Source organism: Pezoporus flaviventris, unplaced genomic scaffold, assembly GCF_033815535.1.
Source record: "Pezoporus flaviventris isolate CSIRO_AGI_PZ_B2104156 unplaced genomic scaffold, CSIRO_AGI_Pfla_v1 ptg000007l, whole genome shotgun sequence".
In the NCBI taxonomy this organism is placed as follows: Eukaryota; Metazoa; Chordata; class Aves; order Psittaciformes; family Psittacidae; genus Pezoporus; species Pezoporus flaviventris.
Genome location: NW_026892555.1, coordinates 46921020 through 46948062, shown reverse-complemented (window position 1 = coordinate 46948062; position 27043 = coordinate 46921020). Strand labels below are relative to the sequence as shown.

Genomic DNA, 27043 nt, shown 5'->3' with positions numbered 1-27043 from the left:
GCTCAGTTCTAGAAATGTCCTTCCAGTAGAGTAGCAAAGCCACTGACTAATAACAAGTTTTAGCAATCCTATTTGTTTGTGTTATATGCTTATGTTTTCATTTCCCTCAGCCTGGACATCCAATCTATAGCATTAAACATTTGTGTATTACCACTTTAAATTTTGATTCTCATTGCTATAATGCTTGCATCACTACAATTTGAAACCAGTAATATCTGTTAGAAAAATAAATTATCTTTCAGGATTTTACAAACACGCATTTATGGTTTCCAGAAGAATTAATGTTCTATCAGGAACTTGGTAGCTTTGTGCTTCTCATGAGAAAAGAATCTGAATGTCTATGTTACTTCTATGGAGAGCAGAACCCCAGAACCATAGACACTGAAAAATCAGTTTACAGACTCTGAATGGAGGGCAAAAGGTGATTTGAAAGCAGGCAAATGCTATTCACAAGTCTTGCTATAGTTTAAAAGGCTTTATCATCTTAAATGTATTTCTAAGAGAAAAATTGAAGGGAGTAAAAAGAGGAACATAATGCCAATCAGAAGAAGACACAAGAACTCTGATTATACCTTGATGCACAAGAAGATTCACTGATGACATTGAAGGTAACTGACCTTACATTACCACAAAGGACCCCCAAATCTCTTTTTGTCTAGTTTACAAGCAAGAGAAAGACAAGTTGGTAGCATCTTATCATGGTAACTGTCTTAACATACATGATTCTGACTGTGCTTGAGGTAGGAGAAATTGGCTTCCAACATCACTGGGAAGAGAGATTCATGTAGTCACTCAGGTCAAGATGTTAGAGGCAGAAACCAGGATGACTGAATCTATCAAAAACACACAACCGGTAATCCTGTGCTTCCCACTCAGCAGTAGGACTACAGAACCACCAGGTTCAGGCCATTGTCTGAACCACACCTAACTGGAGCCATTCCTGTTTCCTCTTCTTTTAACAGAAGGTTTTCTTTATACCTGTGATTCTCAGTCCAACAACCTGCTCCTTCCATAAACTCCATATCATATCCCAGTCCCTCAGTGTCCCCCATCACCAGACAGTGTGCAAAGTATTGAAAGCATAGGGCCCTTCCTTGGCAGATGCATTCTGCCTCGTATTTCACCCTTGCCTTCCAGCTCCTCTTCCCTCTTTGTGGCACTCCAGGCCCTGTGCTACCTCAGTGGCCTTCTCCCAGCAATCCTTCAGCTATGTTGTTGTTAACTCCACAAATACTTATCTCTTGGCCCACATATCTTTATGTATCTTCCCTCCTCTCTCTTTCCCTCCTTCCTGCCCTCTAGTTTGCACAACACTGTTGGATGACATGCTGAGAGGTTTCCTACCCAACAGATGGGCTCACAAACAGAGAGTGAGGAAGGTGATGGAAGAGCAACAGCTCCCTAGCCACAGGGTATCCACACACTTGCACAGTAATGGGTTGCACCATGTTTGTACCATTACAGGCTAAAATCTTTCTTGAAACAAAAGAATTACAATTCATTTGTGCTGTGTTTTTAAGCTTCCTGAACTATAAGGGGTCATTATGCAACATACCATACATAAAATGTAAACTCTAAGTCATTCTATGCATAATATTTCTGAAGATAAAACAGATTCCCTTCCCTCAGTATATGAACCCCCTACCTTCCCATATATGGGTGTTATTACTTGGTCTCTGGTGACTAAGGAATCAGATGAGATCTTTTAAGAGTTTGATATTTGCTTTTTAAGTTATGCTGTGTGAATGGGATTTCAATCATCAGGCACTAGGTAGGTGCTTCAGTGACATCAAAATGTTGTTCATCGGGAATGGAAAGAAAAACACAATGAGGAATTGCATCCAAAGGACTGATTTCCCAATTTACCTTAGGCTAGCATTGCACTTCTACTTAATCAAATAAGTTATAAGAGGGGAAAATGAATGTCTACAACACAATTTAAGAAAAACCACCTCAATTTGTTGCTCACAAATATTTTTTAAAATCTACCCTGTTTGCCAGCATTTTGGCTCACTCAATTCTCTCTGTCATTAATTCTCTCTGCCGGAAGCACAACTCTTAGCTGGGGATTCCAACACATAAGGGAGCTAGGGTAAGATTCCAGATCTCAGTTGTGCTGGCATGAAGATAGTTCTCCTCAGTGATATAGAAGACAATATCCTAGGGAGACTGGAATTAGTCCTACTCCACACAATCCAATCCAAGATGTAAGGCATATCAAGAAGAAAGTAATTACAAGCTAATGGCTATGGATGGAAATGTAACATGGTTCAGCCTAAACATTGCATGACAAGTGACAAGACAGCTTGAAAAAAAAGGGAATTATTTCCGAAAGGATGGAGGGTGTCAAGAGCAAAGAAAAAAGGGTTACCTCTTCAGTTTGGGAGGGGCTGATTCTGGGCATTGGAGATACTTGTGGTGTTTTCAGCTGTGTACTGTTGCTGTCTGGAACAAGCTCTCTGTGGATTGACTGAATATGGTTTTGGAGTTCACTTTCTGATTCAAATTTAACATTGCAACTAGAACATCGCGTCTTCAATCCCCCTGCCTTGCCTTTGTTCTCAATGGAACTCAAGTTCTCATTTTGGCCCATGCCTTGTCTGTTACTGCTTGAAGGGATGTTGACACTTGGACTACCACTTTTACTGAGATTAACACAGCTAGCACACAGACCATATGGCAGACCGTTGATGTCAAGTTTCACTAAATCCTGTTTTGAGCGGAATTCCTTCAGGCAAGAAGCACACTTGTACAGTTTCTGGAGATGCTGTGCACGCCCCGTGGACTGCACAGCAGAACCGTTTCCAGTTTTCTGCATGTGGAACGTGCCGTGGATTTTCAGTTCCAGCGTGGAAGTCACTGTCTGCATGCACACCACACACCGGAACCCTGTCAAGGAGTTCCTCAAATCAGGGTGCATTTGGCAATGCTCTAAAAATTCCTCCTCACTTTGGAGGGGCATCTTGCAAATCCTGCAGTTTCCAGTATCCAGGCTCTTACTATGCGTGACCTTATGTTCAGTAAGAGTCAGAAGAGAAGGAAACCTCTCGCCACAGATTGGGCACATATAATGTTTCACCGGTCCCAAGTGTGTCTGCATGTGTTCTCGGAGCCCATTTTCAGAGAAGAATGTACGAGAACACACATTACACTTGTAATTCCCTTTAATGAGTTCAGCCTTTTTCTTCACTATGGCACTTTCTCCAGGTCGAATGTTGTGGTCTCGAAGCTGGTGATTCTGCAGGAGAGTCTCCATGGTATAAGCTGCTCCACAAATGTCACAGCCATACATAGGCTCAGATGTGTCCACATCTTCTTCACTGCCATCGTGGCTATTATGAGACTCCTGGCTATTTGTCAGTAAGGTCTGGAGCTCCACTTCCTCTTTCTGAACCTGTTCAGATGCTCCATTCGTTCCACAGTTTGGAGTCTTTGTCTCAAAAACACAATGCTTTTCTCTTAAGTGCTTTTCCAGCAAGATGATAGCATGGAAAGCTTTGCTGCAGAACTTGCAGTTATACTTCTTGCTGTGTGTAGTAATGTGACACTGCAGCTCCACCTCCGTACCAAAGGACTCGCCACAGAAGATGCACTTGTGTACTTTGCCTTGGTTCTCCAGGTGGTTGTGTTTAACATGAAGCTGTAGGTCAGTCTCATTGCGGAAATCCCAGTTGCACGACGTACATCTGTATACTTTCTTTTCATTGCTGTGCTTCACAGCCAAGTGTAACTGAATGGAGACTTTGGAGTCAAAAACTTCTTGGCACAAGGTGCAGCGGAAGAACACAAATGTATGCATGTCCAGTAGGTGTTTCTGCAAGTCATCCACCGAAGTGAACTGCTTGTCACAGCTTTCACAGATGTAGTAGGTTGAGGTGATCATGAAATGGATGGTAACATGCTTCAGCAGAGACTCCTGGTTTGGAAATTCCTTGTTGCACTGAGGGCAGGTCAGTTTTGGCAGGACAGTATCAAGATGTGTTTTTAAATGAGTCTGGAAACCATCCAAGGAAGTATACTTAGCACCACACTGGTTACAAATGTATTCACCTGCAGGACGAGGGGGAGCACCTCCAACTGCCTGCATCATCTTTAAAGAGGTCTGCTCAATGGTTACAGGAGATAAAGGACTCATGGCTCTGGATTTTTTTCCATTGTGGATGTAATTCAGTGCCAAAGGAATGTTCTTATGGTTCTCCTTGATATGCTTGTTTAGTTTAAGAACACTATTAAATATTGGAGAATTAGTACAGTAAGAACAAGAATATACTTCCACCACTGGATCTTTTGGGGTTCCAAGCACAGGGGAACCAAAACGGGAACTGCTAAGATCACAGTGGACTTGTCTAATATGCTCTTCCAGAGAAGAATCTGTAAGAAACCCCATGTAGCAATGGGGACAAAAGAATGCATTACTGTCCTTAGCAGCAGGATTGGCAAATCCATGTGAACATCGGATGTGTTCCTGAAGGGTGTTTAGGTCATTGAACACTTCGGAACAGAAGTTGCACTGGTACACCATGGCAGGCATGGTAGAAACAATCAGTGCTGGGTCCGGAGCTTCGTGGACTTGCTTAAGATGTTCATTCAGATTGTAGAGAGACGGCAATACCTCCAAACAATACTGACAGATATGGGCTTGTTCAGGTTTATCTAAATGCATAGTTTTCAGATGTATCTGCAGAACTGCAAGGCTGGAAAATAACTGTTTGTTGCAATAAATGCAGCTGTAAGTAACTTTTGCCTGTTTACTAGAAGGGCCAGTTATATCTGGCACTTGCTGAGCTGCCCGCTTCCTTCCACGACCTTTTGGTATAGGAGGAGCCGTTTCCACCATTGTTGAACTATCCACTGAGAGATTCGAATCTGGAGTGGTGCTAGAGACTGAGGTGTAGCCCACAGTTACTAAAGATGGACTGTTGCTGTGGTTGCACGACTCTGGCTGTTGGTGACTGTCCATGTGGCTGTACAGCTCCTCCACAGTATGAAAGTTCTCAGAGCAAATGCTGCATGAATTCTTCTTCTCACCATTATGAGCCTGCTCCATGTGATTCACCAGAGATGTTTCCTCTACAAAGAGTTCATGACAGTAAACACACTGAAGAGCAGATCGATCTTCATTAGGGGAACACTCAGGGTGACATTCTGCAATGTGCTTCTGAAGGTCTTCAGGAAAATCAAAGCCTTCTTCGCACTGACTGCATTTCTGAGTGTCTTTCATTTTCCAGTCCTCCATCCGGGAAGCGGACTGAGAGCCATCTTTATTCCTCTCGTGAACCTGCATGTGACCGTGCAGCGAACTAGATGACAGGAATCCACGCCTACAAATGGCACACTTATATGGCTTGTTGGACGTATGAGTCTTTAAGTGAATTTTAAGATGATCACTCCTTGAGAACGCTGCGTCACACTCACTGCAGTGATACTTCTTGTCTCCTGTATGAAGCTTGATGTGGCGGTCCCTGCTCCGTTTGTGTTTGAAGAGACGACTGCAATACGTGCATTTGAAAGGGAGCTTGTCACTGTGACTTTGCTCGTGGTGCTTTAAGTAGCTGAGGCGGCTGAACGATTTGTCACAAAACTGGCATGGATAGGGCAACCCTGGACCTCCTTCCTCTTCACCAAAATCACAACCTTCTCCATGGCTCGGGGAAGTCTGGTCCTTGCTAGAAGGCGATGATGCTGGCCATGAGCAAGTGGGGTCATCCTCAACATCCACTCCATCTGAAATGAGAAAGAAACAAGCCCACAAGCTTAATCCCTACAGTTCAAAGGGGACAGCAAATCATAGAACCATGGAGTGGTTTGGGTTAGAAAGAACCTTAAGATCACCTAGTTCCAATTCCCCTGCCATGGGCAGGGACACCTCACCCTAGACCATGTCACCCAAGGCTCTGTCAAACCTGGCCTTGAACACCGCCAGGGATGGAGCATTCACAACTTCCCTGGGCAACCCATTCCAGTGCCTCACCACCCTCGCAGTAAAGAACTTCTTCCCTATATCTAATCTAAACTTCCGCTGTTTAAGTTTGAGCCCATTACCCCTTGTCCTATCATTACAGTCCCTGATGAAGAATGTGTATGAGCAACGCTACTAGCTAGCAAGATCTGCTACTCCTAAATAGCTAAAACATATTAAACTGTGACTGAGATACTTTTTATACCTATATCCAACAGCTTCAAGACCACATTTATTTTTATCAGAGTGTAAAACATTTAAAGTTATTTAATACTTCTCTGCCTATATTAACTTTTTATTGCTTTTTTATCATTCTTTCTCAGTTGCAGGGTATGTATTATACATTGACATCTTTATTAAAATGCAGATTTTAATATATTTAATGTTTCTTTTGCATCCATTGTAAAATGATTTGCATAGTATGTGAGCATCTGAAGAGTCAAGGAAGGAGAAAATATTGCAGGAATGATTTAAAACTAATACAGTCAACCCACATGCCTAATATTTAATGAAAAGATTCCCGCTCCTTTGCCACAGGTTTTGTTGGGATTTTTTACCTTTAAATTGATTCTAAACACAGAAGTCTTTTAAAGGCTATTACTGAAAGAGACTTGGGTGTTATTCTAAACAATAATAGGCAAAATTACAGGGGAGGAACAGGACAACATTATAAACAGTGATGTTTTCTCTACTAAAGTGCAATTAGGTTCCTCTGCAACTATACAATTCAGTTACTGAATGCTGACAGCTGGGTCATTAAATTTGCAAAACAAACTACCAAACCAACAGCCAGGATCAAGGAAAATGAGAAAGTTTCAACAGGGTCAGTTGTGAGCAGCTTTTTTTTTTCCTTTTTAGGTTCAAGAGGTTGCCCGCCATTTCTTCCTTTCTGCAAAGGCCTCAGCCAGCTGAACTTCCTTAGCCCAGCAGAACCTGTACTGTGAGGTGTTCACAGACAAAGCAACTTGTAAAAACTGGAAACAGGAAACATGATGAATGACTATGGTAAAAGCTGAAAGATTTATGAGTAACAAAGAAAAGACAAAACAGAAATGCTAGCCAGATAATAAACTGAAATAGTTATCTATGATATTACCTCATCTCTAGGCATGACAACTTGTAACTATTTTTTTTTCAACAGATGTTCTGTACAGTTATGCTTTAAACGCAATTACTACAATCACCACATTCACCTTAACCTGAAACTGCTTTAAAAATATGAAGATAATGCTTGAAAGATTACTGTACATCAAATAATCCTCCTATTCCTTTCCAGATGTGGTGCTTGTTTACTTTTCCTTTTAAAAGTAAAATTAACTACAGTAACAGCACAGAAAAAGAGAGATAAACCTCTTGAAAAATATCTTTCTTAAGGTGTTCTTGCAAAGCAGTAAGTTTCTTAACATCTCCAGCCTTCTCTCAAGAAATTTACTACACCAACATAAAAGTTAGAGCTGGCCCATATTATGTAAACAAATTCCAAGCCTGCTTTCTTTAAGGTAACAAGATTTTACTAGATTATCAACCTCTTGCTTATCCACAGGAAACAGATGAGGATTCATTCCTTTCCTGCATCTAGAAACTGATGACAACGCCATCTCACTATCAATGCCAGATGGCAACCATCTAACTCTGAGAAAACAACCAAACACCATTGCTGGATGCCTGCCCATTGACACAATGCTTTTTCAGGGTAAGTTGGAAACTGCACAGGGCTTTATCCTCTTGTTTATGTCTTGAAGAGGAGGGTTTCACAAATTACACACACCTCTCACACACAAGTAGGATGTATATCTGTACCTATGAACAAATCTGCACTAATGGTATATATTTAAATAACACACCCAAACCCTAGTCCAAGTGCCATGTCTTTGAGCTGAAAACCACGGTGTTTGGGTTTTTAAGATAAAAATTGAAAAATAAATATTTTCCCTGCCAGCAAAAGTACTATCAACTGCTAAAATGCTTCCCAATGTACTGAAGCAGAGTTACTCATTGTCATACATGCTAAATAACACCAGCCAGGTGAGTTTTTAAGTTGGCACATTAATGACTGTAATATTCACAGGAGACTTTTAATATAAATCTGTGTACTGCCCTTCCAAATTGCTGGGTTTGACTCTAAAACTGGAAATTATCAAAACAGTGGAACAACTCTTTACAGAAAAAAAAGATGTAAAGTTTTTTTCTACATTTAAAAATTTTATTTTAAATGAGTATTTTCAGCTGGGTCTTTTAAGTGGAAAACCCTTTTGTCCTTTAAACATCAAATATATGTCTGACATACAAACACTGCCAGCAGATAAACAGGAATTTATGCCAAACAACAGAGTGAAGAAAAATAGTTTGTGACTGCCTAGGCAACATATTTTGTAACCAAATTTAGTATTAAAATGTATATCCTATGCAGAAACGATATATTACTGTACAAATGTTTAGAGAAATATATAGTAAGTTATAAATAGTGTACCATCACTGACACAGTAGTAAATCACTTCCTTTTTGCCGGCACTGCCTGCCTGGTTTTACCTATTATACAACTATTCCCTCCGGCTTGTGGATCTCAGAAGGCCGTCGGGCTGGCAGCAGGGTCAGGATCAAGCGCTGAGCATGACCGCGGCATAAGCAATGGCAGCCTCTTTCCCCCACCCAATTCTCCTTGTTTTGCTTGGAGGAGTCTCCTCAGCTTTTATACAAGGTAAGGAAAGCAGAGGGGGAATAGCATAACTACTGCACAGAGCTGGTTCCTACTTTCCACCTGGCAAATACAAATGTTTCTGTGTCACTTCACTGTTGTGTTTTCAATCTGAGCCTGTAGTAATTCTGCAGAGTAATTCTCTTTGTGCAAAAAGGAGAAGAGCAAGCCATTTGCAAGTTCGATTTGCCTCCTTTTAACTTGAAATGTGACCATCTCTCAATCTCTCGGAGCCAGAGAAGGATCAGCAAGGCAGGGGGAATTCCGCACAGCACACGGTGGAGGACAACAGGATTTTCCTGAGTACAAGCCTAACAATGGAGCCAACACGCTTCCCCCCGACATGGGGAGGCGGGGGAGACCCGGTGTGGAAGGGGCACCGGTGGCGGCCAGCCACCACACTCCGGAAGGAGGGCCCCTGGGCTGCGCTCAAACAAAGGGTTCCCAAAGCCCGGCGTGCCGGCTGTCAGTGACATGCAGAAGGACTTCTGAAACGTTCCTTCTGCGACAAGGGAAATGCTTCGCTGCAGTGACTTCTGCTGTGCAGGCTTCAACCTGAACGCTGGGAACATTGTGAGTGAGGGACTAGCATGCCTCGTGAGCATGGGAGCTGTCTAGGAATGGGTCTGAGGACAGTGACTGATCAAGGAGGAAGCCAGGACTAAGGTTAACTACTGCTACAGCAGGATGTGAGTGATGGCACTGCTTGGTCTCCCATCTCCCCCCCCACTTCCCCACACAAATGCTGCCCCATACAATGAATATGTAACCATTAAGAGCATCTCCTTCAAAATGGCAGTGATCCATGACTTGCTGCCCTGCACTGAGGCTGTTCCATGTGCGCAGGCGTTAGGCAAGCAGGCCTGGGCGCTCAAAGCTGTCATGAAGAAGCTACTAAGCGGAAGGTCCCCACAGCGGACCAACAGGGTCAGGATGTGGACTTGTCTCCCAGTTTCCCAATGGCACCTACCACAGAGCCAGCTCTGTGCTGGGGATAAAGTTTGGTCTGCTGCCGGGTTAAAGGACTTCAAACCCCTTTTTGCTGACCGCTCTCATAAATAAACAGTTTGCTGCTACTCTGTATATACAGCCACATGTATATAAATCTGTAGACACCTACCCACTGAGCTATGTCAACATTACAAATACTGATTTTTAATGTTATAACAAGCTGTCTGAAAATACTCTGGACCAAATTCAGATGCACGCATAAAAGTCCCCAGCAGTGGCACACATCCATCTGAGGGCAGAATAGGGCTCCAGGTATTCAATAGAGTGTTTATGGAGTTTTAAAATGTATTTTCTACACTAATTTTTCTCTTTCCTTAGGCACTCATGAAGTGCTGTTTAGTGTAAATGCTTTTCTTGTGTTACAGCAAGTATTCTGCGTTTCAATGTGATGCACTTAACATGTCCATGTAAATTTTTAATTTTTGGAACCAGTCACTTCACACTCACTGACTCCAAGAAAGCTCTAGCACTCACAACCAAAAAACTTCACTGGAAATCGGCTACAAGACCTAAAAGTCTATTTAAAGATGCAAATGTGTGTGAATAGCTAGTGCAGATGTTTTTCTACACCGACTGTACTTGCTGAGTTTCAGCATTTCCATAAAGCACATTAAAACAAGTGTGTGAACACTCTGAGATGAAAGTACCAAGCACTCCTGAGACTTCCAGTGGAAAGTAGAGCTGCCTGACTTTTCTCCAAGCAGACAGGAATGCCCATGATTCAGCAGCCTGAGTAAATAAAAGAGGTCCTTATTTCCTAATTTTGCTGGCTGGCCATACTGCAGCAGCCTCTGTGCTGCTGCCAAAGGGGATGCAAAACTGGAACTACACCCAGCAGCTGAAGGACTGTCTTTGTTAGCCAGCCAGGCCTTCCTGACCATCTTCTGGCATCAAAACTACCGTATCCTGCGAGGAAGACCTCCATCTCAGGCTTGATAGTTCTCTAGTCTGTCTAATAGGATGAAACAACAAATTTTGCCTGGTCTGTGTTGGAGGAGGACAGCTGGAAACTCAGTTAGTAGCAGAGTAACACCTGTTCAGTCATATTTATGGGGGAAAGCGCTCCCTAACAGAAAGTGAAGTAATACCAGAAGGAGTTATCCCATGAAAGGGGAGGGAGGAAGGGGGAAGCATCAGAGCACAAAAGCACCTCTGTGGAGTCAGCAGCCAGCCCCTCATGTGCCAACCCCAGTAGTTGTGAGGTCTTAAAAGTGATCTTATCCCTACTGCTGCTGACTGAATTAACAGTACTGCTTCAGAAAAACATTATTTAGTCACCAGGAAGGTTTTTGATATACGCATGCTTTGGCTGGAATAAGCTCCAGGACACTTGCTTTATCATGCCTTATTTTTCTGTATGATTTAAACATGTTTTTGCTGTCATTAGACAAACAGCCACACTCCTAAAGCAAATGTCAGCAAACCTTTATGTGCCATAATATATAAGGCTCCTCTCATAGAACAGAATTTACAAATATGAACAAATTAATATTTTCAATATCCTGTGAGCAGCAGTTTTCCGTTTTCCCCATTTTGCTGCTCATGTAACTGGGGCACAGACAAGCTGGAGAGGTTTGCCTCAGGTTACAAATGTAATCTGTGCAAAGGAGGAAAAAGAACCCGTTATCTCTCAGGTCTGAGCCAACCCTGCAAGAAAAATCCTTTCTCCCCCTGAAACGCAGAGCTGGCAAAATGCTTAAGCTGTTGGACCTGACCAAAAAGAAAGCCCAGCAGTTCAGCTGGACAGACACCCAACAGCTCCAGGTCCTGCTGATATATTCTCACTCCTTTGCCCCCTTAATGGCGATGGCAGACTGGTCACACAACTACCCCCCAGGACACCATCTGAAGGGCTAAATAGCAAGGTTTCTTTAACAGGTACAGAGTTTAAAACAACAGGTTACAAAGGGCAGGAATAGATACTAAAAATGACAAATCAAGTAGGCAGCAGCACATAAACACATCTACTACCTACTGCCACTGGCATATAGATTATGAATGCACACATATGCATTGGGTTGTTGTGTAGTTATCTGTTGTCCCACCACCAGCCAACGACCTGTTCAGATATCACTGTGTACATGTATCTGTGCTCATACACACGTATTAACAGGGATGGACAGCACATACAAATGTACAGCTTTGCTAATTTACCAGCAGGCATGTTGAAAGATAGAATTTGAATTGTAAGAAAAGGACTAAGTAGCAGGTAGGCAGGTCAGTTAACTGGATGTATAATAGAGCTCCACAGTTCTAAATCCTAGCATTTTTGTGCAGGTAATTGAGTGGAGTGTTTATTATATATCATATAGTTTACTTGTAATGGCCATTTCAGGTTTTAGTGCTGGACACATTTTATATTATTACCACTACTAATTGTCTGCAGGGCTACCTTGGAAATGAGATAAGGAATCTTAGGGGAACATGCAGGTGTGAATAAATAGTAAATGAAGAGGTTAGATATTGCTGAAATAAAACATTATTGTGCTGTGTGCTGAATATATCAAAATAACTAGAAGATCAAAGGATAGCGTTTAAGCATCACCGTGACTTCAGTAGTGGCCTAACATACATGTCACTGAAGCAAACTGTGGGTTTGAAGCTTTTAATAGAATTAGCAGATCCTGTTCACCTTTAAAGTCACCTTAAATAAAATATATTCCATAGTATTCTCCATTTACTTTCAACAGAGCAGTACACAGTTTTGGAAAAGCTGCAACTTTAATATAACCATCACATTTTTTTCACATCAGTGCCCCCCACATTAAACTCACTTATTTGTCTCATCACTTATTAAATGGCTTGAAAACTAATACTCTGTAATGGGCATTCAAAAGAGAAATGTGAACTTTAAAAATTATTTATAATTTACAGATGTTTTTGAAAATCTATCAATATTTCAAAACTGCTTTGGGAGCACCAATTAAATGCATTAACAGTTAAATTACTGGGGGAGAAGCATACAGAGGTTTCTGACCAACAGAACTGAGACAGCTGGCAGGGAGGTTTCCCCATTTCAAATTTCATAACTAGAAGAAAGGCAGCTCCTAGAAACAACAAATAAGTCACTTTAATACCTCATAGGAAAAACCTGCTTGCTTTTATAAAATGCCTTTAATGCTTACATAAGTAGTTAACATTCCTGTATTGCTCTCCTAAGGTAACCTAAGCCTCCAGTTCCATTATGTCTTCTTCAGAAGACATATTACTATTACATATGTAGAGAGGAGCATAAATGTTTTCCTTGATTGTTGCTTAAAGTTCATTTGAACAGACGGAGCCCAATGAATTCCATCTTCTACAGCCAAATTAAAGAAAATGTAAGCAGTTCACATTCTGCTCCACCTTTCAAATCATGCACAACCACCAGTCTGCAACTAGAAGAAAACAGAGCTACCCTACACTTGTTTGAGGAAGCCAGTTATTTTGTGCCTCTCTAGGCAAAGAGAAAGCATAAGTAATTTTCCACAGCCCTGTACATATAACTAATGACAGTCACCATCCTCAAAGCTTATTATACTGCTTTACATAATTGGGAATCGCATGTCACACAATTAATTTACAGGGCTTGTTTAGTTGTGACTATACAAGCAGTAAGCGATTCAAATTAGCTCATTTGTCCACTGCTTAAATGTGACAAACACATTTACACCGTATTTCTTCCGCTGTTAAGTTGTCCTTTCTTTTAGTAGTTGTTTTTGTTTGTTTGTACAGTATGAGTCAGAGACCACCAGGCTTGTTCCATCTGAAGCTAAGGTCAGGAAAAATCACCCTGAGAATAATTACATTTAGAGTCAAGATAATGGGAGAGCAGAAAACCCATTCAACCACCCTAGCAAACTTGCACATAATAACGATCTCCTAAGAATCTGTATAATAACAACCTCATGTACTAAAACTAGTGATTCAGTCAATCAGGTCTTTGCTACAAAATAATTATTGTAATTTGTTGCGCTGATAACAGTACTTATACTGCTTATTAAGAACAGCAAATGAGGGGGGATAACAGTGCAGGTTCCTCACTGGACTCCAATACTTTCCTCTGCATTTTGCTTTCACCGGGTCATGCCCTCACCAGGCAACACCATGAATAGGACCAGAAACCCTCTCCCTCCAGTCTTTCCCCAAGCTGCAGCTCCTTTTGAAAGCTGCTGAAGTGTATAGAAGCTACAGAGACATCTGCCCCTATAACACAGTCCCAGTCATCAAAGTACTTTGCAGTGGCACACAGGTATTAAAATGACTTGACTGCTTCTTTCTTTCCCAGGTCACAATATAAGGAGTGTGTCTGAAGTCAGACAGCATTGTTCTTTCTCTTTCCTTCCCAAAATTAATGGTGCAAAGGCTCAGACCCTGAGAGCTGAAGGAGACCCTGCTTCACAACAGCCTTCCAAGTCCCCATTCCCACACAGCCCCGGGACCCCATGGGGAGAAGGGCAGGCTGTCAAAACCTCCCTAGCTGGAGGCTCAAACAAAAGATGGAGCCCCTGGGCAGGATTTGCAGGCAGAAACCCCTGAGATGTCAAGCACCACCTTGGGTCCTTATTTGAGTATCGCCCTTCTTTCAGCTAATCTACAGTTTAATCATGAAGGTCTGCAGGGATTGCTGCGGGGGTACCTCACACTCCCCTTCTTTTATTATGCATGCCTCTCTGTCCCACCTGTGCCTACTTTTCAACCACCCCAATTCATTGCTTCATTGCCTCTCGACCAGAACAGCAACAGCAAGGCACACTTTGGAGGGGGCTAAACTAGGACAAAGAAAAGAAGGAAGGCAATGTGTGGAGAACTGAATGAAAGGAATATAGGTAGGGTGAAAGAAAGGAGTGAATTACTGCATCTGAAAGAAACCCCGGCAAAGATATCACAAAATCTTTTATAGGGAATGAAAAGTAAAAGGAAATTAAGATCAAGCAAAAGCAATGAAGGCAGTTAACACATTCAAAAACATATCAGTGTTATTTTACAGTGTGCTAGAATTAAATACAGTAAATAAACACAGAACTGCTTATTTCTTAGAATGACAGAGATGTGGTGGCGGTCTTATTTACACAGGTGAAAACTCCTGGACCTAGATCTGCAAAGGGACTTAGGTGTCTCCAGGAGCCTAAGAAGCGAAGAAAGAAGGATTCATGGGGCCCTGGGGGGGACCAGGAAAAGGTCTGCAACCTCACAGCTTGGGCACTCAGCTGGGAGAAGGGAGTACTGGGCTCTTTATACATTAAAGAGGCACTGGATAAAAAAACAAAAATAAACACAAGTTACAGACTGCAAGAACCCCTGGACTGAGTGTCCTTCTCATTAGGTTAACAGCTCCTTCTCAAATGTGCTCCTACCAGCTCTTTGCTCCAGAAACCCCAGCTTCTATGGGAAGAAACCTCTGCACAACCAAAGACCCCCTGCTCCAAGGCAGGAAATGTGGCTTTGAATCCCTTCAGAAGCTGGGGGAACTGAATGAAGACCTCATACCACTTAATTTTCTACCTACCTGGCCCCTAAATAGGGAAGACACAAAGACAGCAGTTTCTGCTGCAAGTGCCCACCATGTCCTGGGCTTCCTACAACGCTCTGTGCAGCAGGTTGATCAGAGATGATGGGTACCCAGATGTTCACACTAGTGTGGTTAGCACAGACTTCTAGGCCACAGAAACCTGAAAAACCTTTCATCAAAAAAAGAGGTGTCTACCAAACTGGGGCTAACCCAGAGAGGTAGTTTTTGGATAAACAATTCTATTTATCTTATTACAATCTACCTACATTCCATTTTAGGCTTCTTTTTTTTTAGATCTGGCTGTTAGTGCAGATATGCTGCACAGCTGCTAAAAGTGATGTCACTGAGCAAAGGTAACTTTGCTTTTTAAACCAAGTCAGTGCTCAGAATGGCAGAAAAATGCTTACACCCATGCTGGTGCAGCACAGTCGCACTGGGGACAGCCTGCTCAGGAACCTTTTCACTGTAGTCAAAATGCCATGGAAGACAACACAGCCCTTTCTCCCTGACCCTCATTTTCTTCAGGTTACTTGAATGGGAACACATGTGGATGTCTATGTCTACGTGGAATAGGCACAGGTTGGTAGAGGTGTGTGTTTTCCACTAATTTACAGGCATTTTAACCTTTAAGGGAACCTGACGAATTTCCCAGTTCAAAATGGTCAGAAGACCAAATCCTACTATGAAGCTGTCACATGTAAACTGTCATACCTGCCACTTCCTATCTTGCAGAACATCAATCCCTCTATGTGGAATTTTGTAAGGTAAGAGTTGTATTTATAATAAACATGCTTCATTCGGACCTTTCATATTAATACAGGTTTATTTGGTCGACTTACTTCTACAAAAGAAGGGGAAATTCTTTGCAAAAGGCAGCATTTTCCTTCTTTTCTAATTTCCATTCACCAAAGCCTGCTGAAACTCATGATTAACTGTCTGAAATAGAGGCCTCTCCAGAAATAAAGAGATCTCTGCTTTAGATCTGTTAAAGCCTATATCTAAAACAACCCTTTGTAGCTTCCTCAGTGTAGAATGGAAGCCCGGTGTGAAATACAGTAAATTAAGCCTTCTGCTGTCAGAGCTGGAAATAAGAGTAGAGCAGAATAGTGGCTGGATTTGAAATTATTTCCTTTTTTTTTTTTTATTAGCTTCATTTACATCCTGTCTAAGGTCTTCTGAGCAGCTCAAGGTGTCTTATCTCTGGCTACCAGGGGGTATTTTGCAGTCAAAGCAGTTAACGTACTTTCTCTCTTTTTAAGGCCATCTTATCTTATCAGACAGATCTCTTCAGGCTGAGGAGAACCCGTACTTATCAGTAGCTGTACACTGTATTGACAGCTCAGTGCTGCTAGGGACAAATGAAAGCTTAGGGTAGAGAAAGATCAGTTAACCTGTTCCACTCTCAATTTAGACTAATCTTTGGTTTGTCTAACTTCAGGAAACACTGTACATCTTTTCTGGTTTACTTGGACAACAGCAGTGCACAATCACACCATCGCTTGCTCAATATGGTGCACAGGTACAGCCACTGTAATAATCCCCAAGGCAGACTGCCTGTTGACTTGTGTGAGCAACGCTCTGCTGACCTCCAGCAACTCCTGCTCCAGGTGACCTCAGGGGTGGATGACTGTTCTGATAGCAACCAAGGGTTGATGGGATCACCCACAGAAGCAAAAACTGGATGTTGCACAGACCCACAATTTGCAAATCCGCCTTTCCCTAGAGCAAAGGCCAGGAAAGTGATCCCACATACGGACTAAATGGAAGCAGTGAGACTGAAGGTGAGCATCCTGCAAGCCTGTTCTTGGAGCAGAAGACAAGGTGAAGAAGCAGTTTATTTAGATCTGTCCTCCATATTCTACCAGGGTGAACTCTACGGCACAACACAGTAACCAAGAGCAGTCAGCCTTGCTAACCAGTTACCTCCATGAAACACACAAGCCAGCCTTCTCACCAAAAAAAAAAAAAAAAGAAAAAAAAAGAAAAAAAAAAGATACAAATGCCAAGATTCCTCTTGTCCTTTGCTGATGTTACGAGCAGTGAACCTGGTCTAAAAAGAGGCAACTGCTGCTGCTGCTGAAAAATCAGTCATTGTAATTTCAGGTGAAAAAAATACGTAATTGAAATTAAGTCTTGTGCTGGTTCTGCCTTCTACATTTTTATGTTTATTTTTTCTCTCCTTTTTGTATCCAAACACTTCATGAGCTTTTATATTAGTGATAACCCTAGACTTTCCCTGCAGAGAAGGTTCTCTATTAATTGTCCATTATCTTGGTGTGTCAGCACAAAGGACAGGGGAACAAATTCTCGTCCAAATGGTTTCACCTCTCTCTCTTGAGAGTGATGCCCTTGTCAGGGCATTAAAGACATGAAAACCTGCCACTTATCAGAATTGTGTTTGAATCGAACTACTGTCCTTGAAAACAGTAGACACCAGATACCATCAAAATAAGCCACATTGGCAGATCCTGTTCCACTGTGACTTAGGCAACCTTTAGACAGCTTATATACACACCTCTGCTTGCATATGATCCATAACATTACAGCCATGGTTTAAAATCAGAAAGGCATGTTCTTCTTCATTTTATCAAACACTAAGCACATTATAAATAGCAACTGCCAGGATGAAGAAAACTTGGCCAGTACCTATGTTAAATCTCTAGACGCCATATTAAAATGTGGGATAGTGTTATGTGCAGAGTTTTTGAAAAGAGGTGGTGGTAGGAGGAAGAAGATACATATGGCATTTTTTATGAAGCAGTTTGGAAGATTTCACCAGTTTAAATAAGCCTGAGGACACACTTGAATGTAAACTCATTGCTGAACCAAATCATAAAACTTTGTAATTACTTCACACCACCAATTCTTAACAAAACATAACTCAAGCCTATTAAAATGCTGAATTTGCTTGCTAGAATGCAAGAATATTTCAGAGAGGTGTTTAATCATTCTATTAACCTGTTCAGAAACAGAAAAAACAAACAGCCCTGAAGTTACATCCACAGCTGCAGATCTCTCTCTGTCTTTTTTTGGCAATCAATGACTGTTCTCACTTTTCACAATCTGAAAGCACAAAGAGGAGAGGGAAAAAAAAGGAACTTATGCTTTGCTTTTAACAAGTAAACAAGTGTACAAATTAATTCAGAGAGCTGTAATTTTGAGAATTTTCTATGTTTAATGTGCACCGCAGTTAAACTACTTTTTCTGTACAAATTAATTTACTGCATCAGTGATCGATGTTTATGTTTAGGCAATTTTATTTCTCAGTATGGTAAAATTAGACCTAATAGTTGCAACCTGTTATGTCCAATCTGTCACTGAAATTCAAATTGCCTTTTTCCTATTATTCAAGGAGCAATTTGGAGGAATTAAAGCAGTCTAAAACCAGAAGACAAACAATTCTCTGTAAGGACTCAATAGCCTGTGTCATCAACCTGCTCTAGAAAGCGGTAGTCCTTCCTCAGCAGAACCACTGCCACCTTTTCCTCATATTCTGAATGTTTCCAGCCTTAAGACCTCCCAAAAGGCACGAGTGTCTGAAGACAGCAGAATGCTGTGCCACTCCTTGAAGGGAACATAAAGACAGTATATGTTTTGAGCAAGTGGAAATATTATTAACAGCTAACAGAAAGAGCCTTCTCTTCATTCAATAATTGCTGATGTTCACACATTTTCAATTAGCCATCCATGTATCTAAAAAAAAAAGTTTCTTTTTCATCTGGGATGAGTTAGTTATTGTCATCTTGTTCTTGTCAGTGAAGCACTCAGCTCCCACCGACAACTATTATTTATTACTTCCAGTACTGAAAAATTCTGGTTGAACTTTTTTTACTACCCTTTGCCTTATTTTTTCTTGCTTCAGTGGGATGGCTGTGCTGAATAAATTCAAGGTTATTCCCTTGAATCACTTGAGGTTTCTCGAAACCTCAAGACTCTTACCCCATCTTCCAATGTATCTTTGATCCTATTTGAATTTCTGGATGGCATGTTGTTTGCTGCTTCTGTACCCATTTACATCTTTTATTCTTAGAAGCCTAACAATCCTCCTCACAATTAAGAAACAAATACTCTCCTCTCCCCCCTCACATGTTTACCTTCAGCTTTATTTTTCTCTTTGTGTTTGTGTGTGGGAAGGAGAGATTAATTTTTCTCACATGCAAAGAACAAATACTTTGCTTTCTGAATGCCAGCCTGCATCCAAGTTTTTGGTCTTGTTGAAGATGCATGAAATTGGAACAGTGAGATGAGAAATAATGTTGGGTTTTAGGAGATTTTGCATCTTTTCCAGTCATTCTGTTTTACACTCTATCTTTGATCACTTTTAAAATTCCAAGTAGGCTCATTTCTTTGCAAGATTGTTCAGTTCATCAAGCTGATGAACAATTTTGCTACTAGACTGTACTGATTAATGTGAATTAGTCAAGTGATTTAATAATTTTATTGTTTTGCAGGAATAAGCTGCCCTTAACATCTTGAGTTTTGACAGTATTTTACAACTGGAACTTCCTTAGACGGATGATATGTAACTTCCCGGATCCTCAATGCTCAGCAAAGTGACACGACCTTACCCCTGGGTTCACTCCTCTGTTTTAGTGCCCATAAACCATTCTCAGTTGACAATATTTGAACTAAGACCTTTGTTTTCTGTACAGCAGTTGGCTGCTACCTCCTCTTTCTCCTAGTTATTTGTTTCATTCCCGTGGCTGATGTTCACCTATCTCAATGTGAGGTAAAGCATTTGTTTTTACTGATTCCTATGCAGTTTCTAGAAGAAAGACCTGAGCTTCTGTTGATCTCTTGGCAGACAGCATAAGACAAATAACAACATCATCTACATGGGTTCAGGTATGTATATAACAGTTAAATCATTTGATGCAGGATGGAAAAGAGACACTTCATTTCTAGTATTTGAAGCACAGACCATTGTATTCCACGATTACATTTACATGCTTCCTCCTGTAGTGGCCAATGAATCAAATCACTATTTATCATCTATTGTACAAGATTTCCTGACTCTGCTTGTGTTTAGACTTCTGTTTTGCTGATAATGGACTTCACAGTATCATCAGTCTCCAGAGGAGCATATAAAAGCACCATCTATTTCTAATTCTGAACAGTGGGCTCTGTGTTAGGTAATGTATTGGCCAGTAGGCTGCACTTGCTTGCTAATTACAGTGGAAGTTTTCTTTTAAAGAAAACATGGCATTGCAAACGGCATGGAATCAGTTTTCTTTCTAATTGGAGCTTTCTTTCTAATTCTCCCAGTACTAAGTTTCCCCATAAACACACTCTTCTATATTTGGATACTGGATTTAACTCTCTTACAGAAAATAAGACTTGACACAATTATATATTTATTTGATCTTTTCTAAAGCACCCAATTGCAAGCCAAGCAGTATAAAGAGCCAAATGCAAAACAGTAAAAGTAGAAAGCAAAATGTAATAGCATGTTACAATATGCTATACACACAGAATTCAAAAGGGACCTGCCAGCCCCAAAAGATTCAATTCCTGACTAGTTAGAGAAAAGAGACAAACAAAAGGGTAGCAGATGCAAAAACAAAGGTAGGGAGCCCATAAAACAGTCATGGATAGGCCAACTGAAATAAACAGGGCTTGCAGCTTGCCTTAAAGGCAGCCAGCGAGGGGCACTGGCAGGGAGTTCCACAACGGAGGACAAGAAAGAGTTGCCTTCGGCCCGCGCCTGGCTCAGCCCAAGGAGAGAAAGCTGACTATGTCCAACTGCGAGCAACTGCCAGACAGGGACATGGAGTGCAAGGCTGCTGCCCAAGAACCGGGGAATTAAAATTTGAACAGCTACATAGATGGGGCTTTATTTTTTCATATATCAGCTTTCCACCCCAAAGAGGCTCCGGATCAATTTCAAGGGAAACAATTAGGAGCTCACTACAGTAGTCTAGCCCAGATGACTGCAGTATAGTCTTTGTCCAAGATAAATACGCAAACTGTTCAAATAAGCTGGAAATTCATCAACGAAGATGTAGAACTAGGGCCCTTCTCGCTGGGGAAGTAACATTATGGTGTTGGTCAATATTACTCCCAACATGCATCCCAACATGCATCCCAACATGTACAAGCCTGAAACTCTGTCTATCCACATAGCAGAACACGTCCTGCTTCTTTATTTCATGCCCATTAAGAAGGCAGCCTCAAGGCATATCACCTAAATGTTTTCCCCTGTTTTCCACAATCTTGTGGCATTGTGCTACAACCAGTTTCACTCCTCTAAAACATGTCTACTGGAGACTAATGTTACATGCCTGCAAATATACTGCAGACCTCCTGTAAGCAAGAACAGTTCGCAGCAGACCAAATGAAAATATCATGCATTGTAATGTCTCCAGCCAGCTAATGGAACTCAACCTCTAACTCCCCTGATATCTCACATCCCACATAAAGACAGAGAAAAGAAAAGGAAATATAATGGAAGACTGCCTTGGGGAAAAAAGCAAATGCTCATCTTGGAATAAGGTATTAACCATTTGGTTCAACCATTTAATTGCTCTAGGCCAGATGCCAGTTTTGGGTCACCTCTTTTGGGCCAGGCTCTGCAGTCACGGGACAGGAGCCCTCACTTCCAACTTGGACACAGTGGCAGCTTGAGGAGTGAAGAGCTGGGGAGTGAAGGGTGCAGGAGGAGCATCCTGATCATCAGCAGGAGCCAGTACCAGCTGTTCCTGCTGAGCTACAGTCCCAACACAGGGTGACTTCAAAAAATTGGTAATCCGGGCAGGATCATGCTGTGGACTGGATCTGGCTTGCAGGACATTTTTCGGACCACTCTGTATCAACTCCAAAGCAAAAGCTCTTCTCTGGCTTTTATAGTGGTAGAAAAAAAAGCCTGTTTTGTGGCTTTTTATCTCATGGGCATAAATGTGATCAAAACAATCTGAAATGCAGCCATGCCAATTAGGTTTTTTTATTCCATCTGATCCTAACATGGCTGCGAAGGAGACCGATAACCTTATGGCTTGATCTTCATTTTCCTGGTAAAAAGGAGTATGAACAACATCGGCAAAGACAATTGCTGACTTTGTACCAATGTGCAGGCAGCCTATACTAACCAGGCAGCCTGTAACAGGAAACATTTCCAGGAATTTTACATGTGGTTTATTACAGCAGGATCTGTTTTTTTCAGTGGTATTCAGTCGTGAGCTGGGATTTTAGAATGCAGTGGTACAATACTGTGTCTGCTACTTAGAGAGTGGGATGGCTGAAGAAAGGCTGTATTCTCCCCTGATTTTCTACATAAATACTTGGCTTTTGTTCCTTGGCTCTAATGTCTGCTACTTTAGCCCAGGTTTACTATCCCCACATTGGAGCACTCTATTTCTGTAGAAAACTTCCAGATATCTGTGACTATTTGATACTGCCTCTGAAGTATTTTAATTTGCTGACTTTACTTCACAAGCTAAAAACTGTGTTCCACTGAAGAGGTGGTTTGTATCATCTTAGATTATCTTGCATGAGGTAAAAAGAACCCGTGGCCTTGTCACAAGCTCCTACTCATATTCTGTGAAGAATTTAAAGTAATCATTTTCATAAGCTGAACTATATTCCTTTCTTTCCCAGTGTATTTCATTGCAAAAAAAGCCAATATTCTGTGTGGCAGGCATGATGTACTGGTACTCTGAGGAAACTTCTAGCAAGTCATTTACATCAATGAAATATTAGCAGATACATCCAACAGATACAGAGAAGGACTAGCAGAAAAAGAACTGGCCAACCTTTTGAACACTAGGCTGTTTCATTTGACTTATGTTACCAAAATACTTTAATATACTAAAATCTACAGTCTCAGAATAAAATCCTGGCTCTGCTGAAGCCAATGAAATTTTGTTATTAACTTTAACAGGACCAGTATTTTAGCTTTGGTCTGGATCTGGTTAGATGCAGGGTTTAAGAAAATGAAACTTATTGCCTGAGAGTCCAGCGGTAATATTCAAAACGAATGAGCTATATTACTTGGGTTCATGAGGAAAATACAAAATGAAAATTATGGTAACTTTTCAAGGTTTATTAACTCAAGTCCCGTAGCCTCGAGGGGCTATCTCCATCTGCCTTATTTATATGCTACCATGACGGCTCCTGCTCTTCAGTAAGTTATGTTAAAAGAGTCTTTGTATTGTAGGATTTTAACTTCCCACAGATAAGTATTTTCACCAAAAGCACAATATAATTTTACTTTATACTAATTAACTACGAAACTTTTTTTTTAACCAAGTATGAATATCTAACCAATAACTTGCATCTACAAAATGCATTCTGAAGCAACTATTTGGAAAGCTAAAATATATACGACAAATAATGTGTACATGTATTTTATATAGATATATAAAAATAAAGGCACATACAAAAGGAAAGCTTTCCCTTCTTCCACAGACTTCCTCAAAGAGCCTGAATGCAAATTACGCCTTTAACTAATTCCAGATAAAAAAATAAACAAACCCATATTTCTTAAGTCACTCTTCCAGAAAAGCCTGCAAGGTTAACCGAGCCAGAGCTTGTAGATGCATTCCTGAAGTGAGAACTCTTCCCAGGAGAATTGCTCCCAGCTCCTTCCCTGTTAGCTGGCTGTCTGGAGGCATCTTGCAGGGTGCAACTGCAGCACTACTGCATTGAAAGAGGTGGTCTCCCAGCTGGCCCAGCAGTATGATAAAGGAAATACAGATGTTAAAACATAATTTTTGTGGACATTAGTGGCCAAACTGTACCTCTCCCACAGTTCAGCTAAAATGAGCTCCGCAGTGGTCCACTATATAGTCGGACGTCAAGTCTCTGTGTTCCGGTGCAGTCAGAGAAACTACTTACTCTGCATTTAATGGCCCAGTTGCAGGCCCAAGAAGTACTTGCAGAAGGTCCTTAAAGAGCTGCTTGATCACATGTCATGGCTCCCCACTTCCAGATGCAACTGCCTTGAAGGCTAACCAACATGCATTGTTTTGCTAATCCTACATTTCCTTATTAAGAGTCGCCATGAATATTTATGGAGTCATGAAAGGGAGATAGATGGCTTGCAAAACGATCAGAATGATTCCCATGTAGTCTCCAATTTATGAACTTAGTGAAGTCCTGCTTTATAGCCAACGCTGGAAAACTTTCAGATGTTTCTCTACAGTTCCTCTCATCTTTTCACCATCGCCCTACACTTTGATTAAACTCACAGTGCCAAGAGGATCAGATTGCTTTGGTCAGGTTTTCAACACTAAATATTGAAGATTTCCTGTACTCCCAATCATTTTGGCAAGAACTAACTTGCCCTTTTCTACTGAAAGAAGTGCTGATCAACTATTTGAGTCATATTATCAACATTTTCTCTCCGCGTGAGACTTTCAATTGTTCAGAATTTGCCCTTTTACGGTTTATTAACAGTGCATGTGACTTCCTGAAACTAATCTACTACTGCTTTTTTTTTTGCTGGCTCTCCCAATCAATTTCTAACTGGGACCCAATTTGTCTGAAATTCTGCTCACAACAATTCTATTTTCTCCACCAATTATGTGCTTGCTTAGTTAAGTGCTCCATTTAAAAAAAACAAACCCCCAAGAAAACTTTCTGGCTTTCAGTCAGGCTTTCAGTCATCACACTCACCCAAAGTGTTATGCAGCAGTTTCTTTTTTAGTCATTTACACACTTTTTGTCCAATTTACTTGTTGGATGCTTTAAGCCTTCTTCAATTCAAGATGCAAGATTATTCCTATGAAGTATGTGTCTCTGACAGGCATTCTACTTCTCTAGTGAGGATTTTACTATCACATTTTGAAGCAGTGGACTAATTCTTGATATTACCTTACATCAGTCTTATATCGATATAAATTCATCGACTTCAGATGTGTTACTTTTGTCAGACATCAGTGTGAGACCTGTGCAATCAGATTAGGCACACAAAGACAGCTTTTCATTTTATAGAGCTGTCTGAAAAGCAGCCACTTCCTAAAGATGTGTGGCTCTTGTAAAAATGCCTGCTGAGCCCTTCAGATTAAAACATATTACCAATACGTATATTTTAACCACTATAATGCTAATTATTATCAACACCAGTGGCAATGAGGAGTAGACAATGACTTTGTATAGGTTTGGCTCTTCTCTCCCAATTTCCACTTACAATTGCCAAACTGCCTGCTCTGTTTCTTATGTAAAATTGCAGATGTCTTCTTATTAATCAAGAGCCTAATACACTCCAGATGAATAAACAACTTCAGCACTGCAGCACGTACCTCACTTCTTAAACTCAGGATTTATTGGAGCGGCCTGTTCCAAGATCTCTTAACTTAAAAAAGATGGTTTATTGTTCCTTGCTTCTACAGCAGGGGCCTAAAAAATGCATTGAAACTATGTCTTTGTCCCTTTGCAACATTGTATTCAAAGACATTTCCGACCCTACAGTGTAACATTATCCAAATCCTTTGAAACCCAAAGCAGTTGCTCAAACTCAATCATCCAAATGCAGGAAACTTCACAGGGAATCGAGAGCCAGGTGACACATACGTGACGACTGGGGTACAGTGGTGGGTATCCCTGAGTCACCTTTAAACCATGACAGAACATTCTGAAGTGCCATCTGAGAGCACAAGGCATGGACTTCTTCCTTCAAATACCCATTAGGAAGGAGGAGAGTATAAAGCACCCAATGTTTTCCTTCAAGTAAAAAAACAGTTTAAGGGAACTTACGCAGCTGTGTATCAATTCCCTGATATTACATGTTTCCAGTTTCTTGCTCCAGATTTAGCCTGCAACCCAGCTAATCAAAATTGGTTTAAAGATTTCTATTTCAAATTAAAATCTTCCACACCTAAACTATTCTGAGTACTTTAATTTACATTCCCTCCATCGGAGAAAAACGGGTCCTTTCTTTGTAATCATGTAGAAACAGGAACAGGAAATAATGATTAGGGGTTTAAAGCACATACTAACTCATGGATTGTTAATTTTTTAATTATTGTTTGAAAATATTGGCACCCTTCTTAGAACTTCCACATTATTAATGTGCTTGCTAATATTGGACTGCTAAGGGTGGTTCTATTAATAAGATGTATGTATATAGAAAGCTGGAAAAAAAGTAAAGGTTATAATATTAGCATACCTTACTCATTTTTAATTAAAGAATTTAAAAGCCCAGTCTTTGGGGGGTTTGGGAAAATAGTGTAGCCAAATGAGACCAATTAACTTCATTAGCTTCTGCAAATAACTACTTTTCCAGCACATTTCTATTTTTCCATCTGCTTCACAACTAAACATGTCTACAAATTAACATTTTATTTATGATTTAAGGTTCCAATTCATAAAAATTATGCATTCATTGCATGCAGTTTCCTGTATTTACTGAAAAAAAAATCACTAAATTATATATATCTTCCATTCTTCACTCTATTTTTTCCTCTGAATGAAAGAGAAAAAAAACACAGAGCCTGCAACTACAAAAAAAAAACACAACCCAAATCAGGGGTGAACGGTCGAAGCGGAAACACTCATACTACAGCAGGAACTGGACAAAATATATTTTAAAATGACAGTTGCAAAAACTCAGAATAAAGACTATTATAAAACTGTCATTAAAATGCCCTATTGCTACTAGTGAGTTGCACATTTTCTTGAGCCATTTGTTATAGGTTAGCAGTCTGAAAAGTCTTATCACACACAGCACTGATTTTGCTCATCCACTCAACATCAAGTACAGCCCTGACCACCAAACTGCCAGCACTTTTCACTTAGGAAGAGTTTTGCAATGGCTACTAATGTTGATACTAAAAGTAAACTGGTTATTACAGTCATTTAGCAGTCAAGAAAATACATTTACAACTCTGATATAAACCAAAAACGCTAATTTACCTCAGCCTCATCATCATTACCTACTTTATTTATGATT

The 27043-nt window shown here is 40.8% G+C and overlaps 2 protein-coding genes across 4 annotated transcripts in view; both read right to left on the bottom strand.

Moving 5' to 3' along the window:
* The window catches only part of ZNF521 (zinc finger protein 521), a 232050-nt gene that overhangs the window by 132994 nt on the left and 72013 nt on the right, over positions 1 to 27043 (bottom strand). For all 3 annotated transcript variants that reach the window (XR_009742560.1, XM_061448618.1, XM_061448619.1), the window contains one exon: positions 2372 to 5724. Coding sequence is in view for 2 of the 3 variants with exons in the window: in XM_061448618.1 (XP_061304602.1) it covers positions 2372 to 5724 (3353 nt within the window). In the remaining variant the exon portion in view is untranslated. The remainder of the gene's footprint in view (positions 1 to 2371; positions 5725 to 27043) is intronic.
* SS18 (SS18 subunit of BAF chromatin remodeling complex) overlaps positions 17000 to 27043 on the bottom strand; it is a 370104-nt gene continuing 360060 nt past the window's right edge. The window contains exon 12 of the transcript XR_009742561.1: positions 17000 to 17014. The gene's annotated coding sequence lies outside the window, so the exon portion shown is untranslated. The remainder of the gene's footprint in view (positions 17015 to 27043) is intronic.